The sequence below is a fragment of the Aptenodytes patagonicus genome, chromosome W (genome assembly GCF_965638725.1).
Source record: "Aptenodytes patagonicus chromosome W, bAptPat1.pri.cur, whole genome shotgun sequence".
In the NCBI taxonomy this organism is placed as follows: domain Eukaryota; kingdom Metazoa; phylum Chordata; class Aves; order Sphenisciformes; family Spheniscidae; genus Aptenodytes; species Aptenodytes patagonicus.
Window position 1 is genome coordinate 33,707,982 of NC_134981.1, and position 9,583 is coordinate 33,717,564.

General features: G+C 38.4%; 1 protein-coding gene and 1 pseudogene across 2 annotated transcripts in view; both read right to left on the reverse strand.

The window, feature by feature from the left end:
• The window catches only part of LOC143172239 (trafficking protein particle complex subunit 13-like), an 83,999-nt pseudogene extending 75,772 nt beyond the window's left edge, over positions 1-8,227 (reverse strand). The window contains exons 1-3 of the transcript XR_012997311.1: positions 8,182-8,227; positions 1,326-1,394; positions 282-403 (exon numbers count right to left, since the gene is read on the reverse strand). The product of XR_012997311.1 is annotated as a trafficking protein particle complex subunit 13-like (transcript). The remainder of the gene's footprint in view (positions 1-281; positions 404-1,325; positions 1,395-8,181) is intronic.
• LOC143172074 (shieldin complex subunit 3-like) lies at positions 4,991-5,836 on the reverse strand. Its single transcript, XM_076361316.1, is given in 2 exon segments — positions 4,991-5,390; positions 5,422-5,836. Coding segments are annotated over 2 exon segments (717 nt in total). The 5' UTR covers positions 5,739-5,836.
• Positions 8,228-9,583: the final 1,356 nt, after the last annotated feature.

Genomic DNA, 9,583 nt, shown 5'->3' on the forward strand with positions numbered 1-9,583 from the left:
CATAGTAAACTCTGTTTGTATAAGCTGTGGTTTATAGTAGTGCGTTATGTTAGAAATTCACCCACAGGTGCAAATTTATTTCAACTTCCAACCCTTATTACATTCAGAGTTAGGCTACAGACAAAGAACACCAGGCAGCACACATTTATACGTTATGTCACATTATAAATCAAGCCACAGATTATTTTAAAAATGATTGCACATCTCATTACATAACAATGATGTTCAAAAAAAGTAACAAACACATTACTGTTAAATGAATCTTAAACCTTGCATGCTACAGTTATAATAATTCATTCTTACCCAAAATTTTGAGGCAAAGTCAGCATTTCTCCTAGCATCAAAGTTTCTGCTCCCTTTACAGTAGAAGGATCATCTTTCATGAGCTGGTTAAATAGGTTACCTGTAGAAACATCAAATTGCTAGTATCTAAATATTTGCCAAGTCTAAAGCTTTGTCTGCGTTTAAGTTATGACACTTAATCACTTATTTAGTCGTAATTTATTTTAGACAGCAATTTATTTAGGGATAAAATACATATCTATATGCCTGCCTATAAATTACAACTTACTTCCAGGCATTTGTGTCCAATAAGTCATTCAGTATACATGCTGAAGGGCTCAATCCCAAAGGCCTTGCTCAAATTAACATTAAACTTCAAGATAAATTCTGCCCGAGTAAAGCATATTACGTAACAGAACTAATCAGCCCCACTTACTTTCTTCCCCCGCTTGCTTTGCAGTTCCACACAATCCTCTTTTCTTGGATCTTTCCTTTGCCTCTTTCTTATACTTGACTTCTAGACTGCAACTATTACTGAGGGACAACCCAGGAACTTCCAATTTATGCCTCTCTACACCAAGCATAACAATTCAAAAGCAGCAATTCTTGCAAAATCATTTTCCATACAACATTCATGTGTTGGTTCTAATTAGCACGGAGTTTTCTCCAGATAAAGACAGTAATGCCAAACTTGTTTTCTACAATTACATATTTCTCTTTCTTACAGCTACCTTCCATCTTACAATATCTGCGTGCTCCCTACCCCACAACAGCATCTACAGGGATATTGTGTCTTAATTGCTCAGACTTTGAGGTCACGTGTTTGCAATATAATCACCAAGCTCTCAAAGCTGTAGGTCAATAGTAGTAGAGTGCACCTTGGTATTTGCCTATAGCCATTACCAAACATAAAATATATTGCTGTTTCAGATTACTGTCTATGGGAGGTTGTAAAACGCCTCTAACATCTCAGTGTCTCAGACACTCACATTGCTTAAGCCTGGTAATACGTACATAATAACCAGTTAGTAGAAAAGACATACCTGACTAATCTCTTTCTTCACAAGTCACCGGAATATTAATGAATAAAGTAGGTTTGGTTAGCCTCATCACTGGGGAGGGGGGAGAAAGAAAAGGTCAATGAAACAAGTTTTTTTGTGGGGTTTTGTTTTCTGGGTACGAAACCTCAGGAGGGTAACACCTTTTTGGATCACCTGGCCATTTTCAGTGTAACAAAATCCCTGCTACTATGAGATACGAGAGCACTGGTGATGCCATTGCTCCCTCTTGCTTTATTCCCCTGGCATGCTAACATCTACTGCTTTCAATCTTATGTGCTAAAAGTCTTATATCTGTTACAGCGTTAAGTACTTTGTGGACTTCAGAAGTGTACCGGTTTCATCTTTTTGTGGACTCTTCTAGGCTAAAAGCCTGTTCTGTGATCCTGGTTACTCTAGAATGGGACACTACGACTAATATGGACCCTTTTGGTCATACACTCCAGGATATAAGGAACTGCATCAATCACCCTAATCTCTAAAACATACGCAAGATAGAGATACAAGTCTAAAAGCCTAGATTATTTATACAACTGCTTTTTCTTTTAGTCACAAACTTTAAAATCAAACCAGAAAAATAATCACAAAAAACTCAGGAACCCACTTACAAAAATATTTTATCTATACTGACAAATTCGAAATCATTGAGATCTTGCTATTAAAAACCCCTCTACTTCAAGAAAGCTGTATTTTCAAAGGCTATTTTAACTCAGAATACTCAAAATTACATTATTTTTATTTCTATTACACATTTAAAATGTTGCTTATTAAAAGAATTCCTTCCTGTTCATATAAACCAATGTCCCTAATCTTGCACATAGCTTCACATGAAAGCATTTGCATCAAACTTAAAGTTGAGCATTTGTAAACTTAGGTGTTGATCTGAATATGTAAAATTCGCTGATTCATTTTTCTTCTAATCTTAACAAACATAAAACCATATATTTTCTGAAAACTAAAAGAATCAAGGGATTTCTCTTGAATGCAACAAGTTAATCAACATCCTTGAACTGACACACGTATTGTGCTTTTATCTTTATTGTACTTTTGTAGATCTTATATGCTATCTTATACATCCGGTCAGCATTCACTATTTCCAACTGTAAAATATTCAATTATTTTGATACACATTTGGGTGTAGTGGGCTGTATTGGTTCACAAGAACTTACACTACCATACAGCAGACCTATGCAAGTTAGCATTGACACGAACAAATCTCAGTTTTCACATTAAAAAGGTAATACATTCTCTTTGTTATAGTGAAAAGTTGAAAAACATGACCTCTGAAGGCTTAGAACCATGAGGTAAATAAAAAGCCCCAAAATATACAAAACAAAGTAAATGGAGAACCAGATTCAACACTGAAAATGAAAAAGATAGATACTGAGTTATACATGCATATGAACTAAGGATTTCTGGAACAGTTCAAAATTAAATTCTGGATTTCAGCTTGTACGTTGGTGCTACCCAAGACTGTAATAATTCTATAGAGAAACCCAATGTGGTGTTCACGCTTTATTACATGACAGTTATCCAGCTGAGGTGCTCATAGCTAGTAGTGCATGTATCATTATTCATACACAAGCCAACCCAAAGCAGCAGAAAGCTGACAGCTACCACTGAGTAGTGACACTGATCTCTCCTTCTATTTAGTATGATGTTTGTTTAGCTCTGTTGTCAGTGTATTAAATAAATATAGTGGGATTGTATTATTGGCAGTTACCTAATTGTATTCAGTTCTACAGTAAGCTCATATAAACTAATACTTGCTGACTGTTTCTAAAGGAACAGTTACAGATCAAGTTTAGTCACATGTTTAAAACAAAGATAGCAATAAATAAATTAAAAAAAAAAATCACTGAAGTCAAAACACACAAATTAAGATATGTAGATTACCATATTTAATGGGACTACTAAATTAATATTAGAAAATATTGTATCTTTGCAGGACTACCTCTCATCTCTTGCTTTTCTTCTAAGATCCTAGATACAAAATACAACATTAAATGAAACTCAAATCACACTGCATTCTACTCCATCATATCTTTAAAAATTCTGACTGCACAAAGTAACTTTGTTATTATTAGTGTTAAGCTCAGAAAAATAATTCCAGTGAAATAACTCAGCTATATAAGTGTTAAAACTAATAAAAGACCCTCAGTTACTCCAGACAGCATTTTACATCAATTTTGCTAATATTGTCACATAAACACCCCAAATGTCAATATAAGACCGCCTTAACATTCAAAGTTTAGAAATACATGTCAATGATCCAAATTGAGCAGTATCCTTAATTTTAAGCTACAAAGAGATATGTAATGGCTATAATAAAATATAATTATTCCAACATAAGGATGTCATCAGAAGAACAATGTAAGTAAAAGTCCAAGGGGATTTTATTTAGTTTTCACACAGAGGGATCTCTGTTATGTTTACGTTCACTTTTATTTGATCAGTCTTAATGATAATCTAATAATCTGCAAATACCATTCACTTATTTTCCTCCTTTTCCAGATACCACAGACCTTGATCTCCAGCTACAGCAAAATTATCTGGAGAGGAGTTAGAAGGGGTCCCTAAGAGAAATGCATATCCATGCAGCCATATAGATCCCAACTTATTTGCTCTACTGACCCCCCCAAATATCATACTGAGCAGGGACAGCATGACTTTGAAACAGTTTATTCTTTCAGGTAACAAAAAGTCATACTGAACTCAGCCTTTTATCACCATAAAACACATCCATATCCTCAGAGACCATTACCTCCCATAATGACAACAAATAGAGGTTTACAGATAGAAGTCTGATTTCTTAATTTCCTGACCTGTAGGAAATTAGTGCTTTCTTGTTCCCCAATATAATTAGAGGCTCCCATATTGGTCATAGAGAAAAGACCAGAAACATCAGGGAGGAAAAAAAAAAATAATCTTATTGCCAAAGTCATAAAACAGCAAATGCTAAAGTTGTTCATTATTCTCCAGCACACAACTTTCACTGAAATTTTCATTAATATTTCTGGGAAAATATGGATAACATTATTAAGACAGCATATCCATGCAACAGAAAGTAAGTCTGTATTTCATGCGAGGGCTATGCCTTCATTTAAAAAAATTAAAAAAACAAAAAACAAACCACCAAAAAACCAAAACACACCACCACACACTACTTTCAGGAAATAATCAGATCTTGAAAGTCTCAGTGTCAAAAATAACTACAGATCCTTATAGTGATTATAACAACTCACTTAAAAATATTTTTCCATCTCCTTCTAGGTTCAAACAAAGAAGCACAGTGAGGATGTACTTTGTTTAACTGAAAGCATAACTTTTATTATCTGACACAGCTTGCCATAATAGTCTGGAATTTTTATTTTTTTCCTTTAGACCACTGAGGTAGAGAAAAGCTACAAAATGCAGTACTAAACTAAAGAGAAACTTATGAATGGTTCTATTAAGATTAGTAAGTTTCCTGGCAAAAAAAAAAAAGTTAAATAAATATATTATTACAGTTAAAAAAAACTGTAGCAAAGTAATATTAAATAGTTTTCTGCTCATTAATTCATCAGTTGTTCTAAAGTTTGTATATTCTAAGATGCTTAAAAACTCCAGTACTTCAGACAGCAATATTATTATGAAACTCTAACTTACAATTATAAACTAAATATAATTACAAATTTATGTACAAGCAAATTCATTTTATCAGTAAGGCTTAGCTTTTCCCTAAGAATATTTCTAACATATTCACAGTATAACATATCACAGAAAATCCATATCTGTCCCACAGATCTTTGAATAGTAGCATTGCAAGATGGCAATTCATTCTGCTTGATGAGTCTATTCAGTTTTATCCAGATGTCCTCCAAATTCTGATTATTACAAATAGACTGTTCAATTGTCCACTTTGCTCTGTAAAACACATGCAGTTTTAGTCTTTCCAAATTATTCCGCAGTTCTTGAGATAAAGGAAGAATCTTTTCTTTAAGCTTAGGGCTAGGGAGAAAGACACTCCAAGACCTTTCAATTTTTGTTTTCCATTAAGTGGTGGTTCTCCTTGATTCTCCAAGTTAATTGATCTGTGAACAGTTTGTGCTTGGACAAAGCCTGCCCATGTTTCATGTTAGACTGAAACTCAATGAGATTTTTTATGCAGTCATAATCAGGAGATCCTATAATATATTCTGAAGGTGTAGAAAGTTGCTTCAATTCTTCTGCTTCCTCACAAGAAATAACAGGTGGTTACTTTTTTGTTTTGAGGGGAAGTCTGTATAGATCATTTGGAAACCAGGGTGTAAGTCTCGGTAACTGATGAGTGGGAAACTCCCTCACTGCTGCTTCTGCAAATTTCTGCAGTTTTATTAGATCTCTCTGATGTGGTCGATAATGCAAGACCACTTCCATGCTTGTACAGTAGGAATCCAGTTATTCTTAAGAAAAGGAACAGTCTCTTGATTAGGATTCTCAAATCTAGACCAAAGCATCCTATTTACAAGAATTTCCTTGCCCCGTGCTGCAAAGTTCAGTGAAAAACAGGACCTAAAGCAGAAGTATTATAAAAAAAAAAAAAAAAAAAAAAAAGATACTACCATATTAAGAAAAACATTGCTAGGATACTTTGCAAAAAAAACCAACATGTAGTAAAAATAAGCTAGAGAGATATATCAGAACATTTCTCCTTTACCCAGGCTGAACATTAGCAACTGTATTCCATCATTACCAGCGTAACTTCAGTACGCTGAATATTACCCATATGCACACAGTTTACTCAACGTTGTCCCTCCTAAGAGGGACTTTTACTGTCACCATCTCATACTTGCCATCCATCTGTCATTATTCTTGCTATATTGTTGTGATGCGTATTAAAAAGAAATTTTTTCCCATTAAGGACAACTCAGAAGTTATCTCAGATGTCAAATTTTATATACTAAGGTAACCATCATTATCTTTTCCTAGAGATTATGTACACATATGACTGTATTTCTAATAAGCGTAACAAAGTATGAAGTGAAAAATTCATTTAAAACATCACCTTTAATAAGACATACAATTACTACTGCCTATTTTATCAAATTTACCAAATATATTTTTTAAAGTATTTTCCTCCTACACTTCAACATGCTAAGCCAGGGCATATAAAGCAACTAGAAAACACATTGTACGTTATAAAAACCTTCCTGAAATAGTACTGACAGATATAGCAGTTTTTAAAGTCACAGGTTAAAAGGGAAGTACTATGGGCAAACTAAAGTTGTCTGCTTTTTTCCATTTTATATCAGAACTACACGTTTAGTTTTACTCTCAGAGCTTCTGAGCAATGCATGCAGACATCCTTTCAGAATAACTTAAGGACTTGATAATTCCTTAATTTATTAGACTTTTAGAATAACTGAAGGACTTGATAATTCCTTACAGATTTTATACTCTAAAAAAAAAAAAAAAAAATCCATCATTGCTTTCTTTCATGCAAAGATTATATTAAATGTAGGGGAGGGGAGAACAACTACAGACACTACTGTGAAACATAACATAACATGCACTCTCTTGTTCTCCTGAGGTTTTTTTCCCCCCTCCCTAACACGCTTGCAATCATTTCAGGCTCCCTGCCAGAGATCAGCAACATACAATGATATTAAAATCAATAAAACCTAGTATTGCTTAATCATTACACTGTCAAGATTTTGTTTAAAATGAACACAATGCAAAGAAACCCTGACACCTTTCTCACTTCTATTTGCAAAATCTACAGCCTGGACACTGCACCAAATTCAATACAAGCCCAAGGATTCCATTGATTTCTCACAAAAGCAAAACAATTCATCGTAAAACTTTTTGCTTTGAATTAATTACTATCAAAATGCATTTTTAATAGCAGCTGATGGTGTTTCATGTTCTCAGGGTTTTGGCTTTGTTACTTTGTGTGTGTACATATATGGAAAAGGGCTTTTTGATCTCTGAATTATGGTTAACAGATTTTACTGTGACATGCAGACACCATAAAAACTCTCTCCAGGAGTGTTGTAAAACTAGTAAATGGACAGAAGATGGACTCTGAAATCATCTAAACACCTGCACTACTTAACACATCTGAGGGGACTCACTGATTTAGAATGCCTGCAGAATTGAGGTTTTAACCAACTATTACTCCTACTTCACTGGAGACATTTATTTTCAAAACAAGCACTGTCAAAAAGAAAGTAAATATTATGTCTATTGACTGAAATAAGGTGAAAGTAGATTCAGGCTTTTCAGTATTTCAATTGCTAACTTACTGGTACCTAACTGCCAGTAGAAACGATCAACACCTAGCAGTTGTTCATTAAGCAACAGCTTAAAGGGGCAAAAACCATTAAAAGGAAACAAACAAACAAAAAAACCAAAACCCATCAGGGAACTAATTAGATATATAAAAAAAAAAAAATTCCTTGTAACTACTGAAAACCTTTTGCAAAATGCAAATACATCGAACAGCCTCGAGGGCCCTCTATCACTTGCAATAGCTCCCCCTCCCCGCCACAGCCTCCTTTTACCCTCCGGCACCTCCCGCCTTGCGCCCGATAGTCAGGCGCTGCTGCCGGGCCGCTCCCTACTCGACCTTCTTCTAAAGCGGAGAGAAGAAACGGCTTCGCCTCCGGAACGGACACAGTGTTTCAAGACCGGTTCGTAATCTGGAGCCGCCTGGGCTTCCTCCCTGACCGCAGCGCCCGACCCGGCCGGAGCGGCCAGCCCTGTTTCGCCCCTCAGGGCCGACCACAGGGCGGGGGAAGGGAAGGGAGGGCAGGGCAGGGCAAGCAGAGGCGCCGGCACAAGCGGCTCGGGCGAGCGCGGCGGGTCGCGCTGTCGGTACCTTTCAGAGCCAGCAAGGACTCCTGCTTGTGCTTGTTAACGTCCATGACGCCAGCCTTCGCCCCTACGGGAGGGCAGACAGGCCAAAACGCTACCGGTAGCAGAAAACACGCGCCTAGGAGACGCAAAATAAATGCGTATACAAAACCCAGGCGCGGCAAATATCTCTGAACCCGGAAACAGCTGTCCCAGGATGCAACTCGTCACCGTCACAGCACCAGCACGGCAAGCGAAACTACAGCCCCCAGAACGCATTGCCTCCCGCTTCCCCTCTCGCGGACGGGGTGGATGAGTGCCCCGTTCCGAGGAGCCGCCTCGTCCTCCGTTGCGTGCTGGGATATGTAGTTCTTCATAAGCTACGGAGACGGCTATGCCGCGCGGCGCGACACCAAGTTGGGCGGGAGTGTTGATCTGCTCGAGGGTAGGAAGGCTCTGCAGAGGGACCTGGACAGGCTGGATCGATGGGCTGAGGCCAATTGTATGAGATTCAACAAGGCTAAGTGCTGGGTCCTGCACTTGGGTCACAGCAACCCCATGCAATGCTACAGGCTTGGGAAAGAGTGGGAAAGCTGCCTGTCGGAAAAGGACCTGGGGGTGTTGGTCAGGTGCTGAACATGAGCCGGCAGTGTGCCCAGGCGGCCAAGAAGGCCAATGGCATCCTGGCCTGTATCAGAAATAGTGTGGCCAGCAGGAGTAGGGAAGTGATCGTGCCCCTGTACTCAGCCCTGGTGAGGCCGCACCTCGAATACTGTGTTCAGTTTTGGGCCCCTCACTACAAGAAGGACGTTGAGGTGCTGGAGCGTGTCCAGAGAAGGCCAACGAAGCTGGTGAAGGGTCTAGAGAGAACAAGTCTTATGAGGAGCAGCTGAGGGAACTGGGGTTGTTTAGCCTGGAGAAAAGGAGGCTCAGGGGAGACCTCATCGCTCTACAACTACCTGAAAGGAGGTTGCAGCGAGGTGGGGGTCGGTCTCTTTTCCCAAGTAACAAGTGATAGGATGAGAAGAAACAACCTCAAGTTGTGCCAGGGGAGGTTTAGACTGGATATTAGGAACAATTTCTTCACCAAAAGGTTTGTCAAGCATTGGAACAGGCTGCCCAGGGAAGTGGTTGAGTCCCCATCCCTGGAGGTATTTAAAAGAGGTGTAGATGTGGCGCATAGGGCCATGGTTTAGTGGTGGACTTGGTAGTGTTAGGTTAACGGTTGGACTCGATGATCTTAAGGGTCTTCTACAACCTGAACGATTCTATGATTCTACGATGGGAACTGTAGTTCTCTGGTGCAAGTCAAAGGAGGCGGGCGCAGACTGGCTCGGTGTGGGAGTGCATGCGCTTATTGGGGTGGTGCTTGAGGGGTGAGTGGTTGCTGGCTCCTTTCTGCTGGTGGCTGCTCTGCTCTTCCCAAG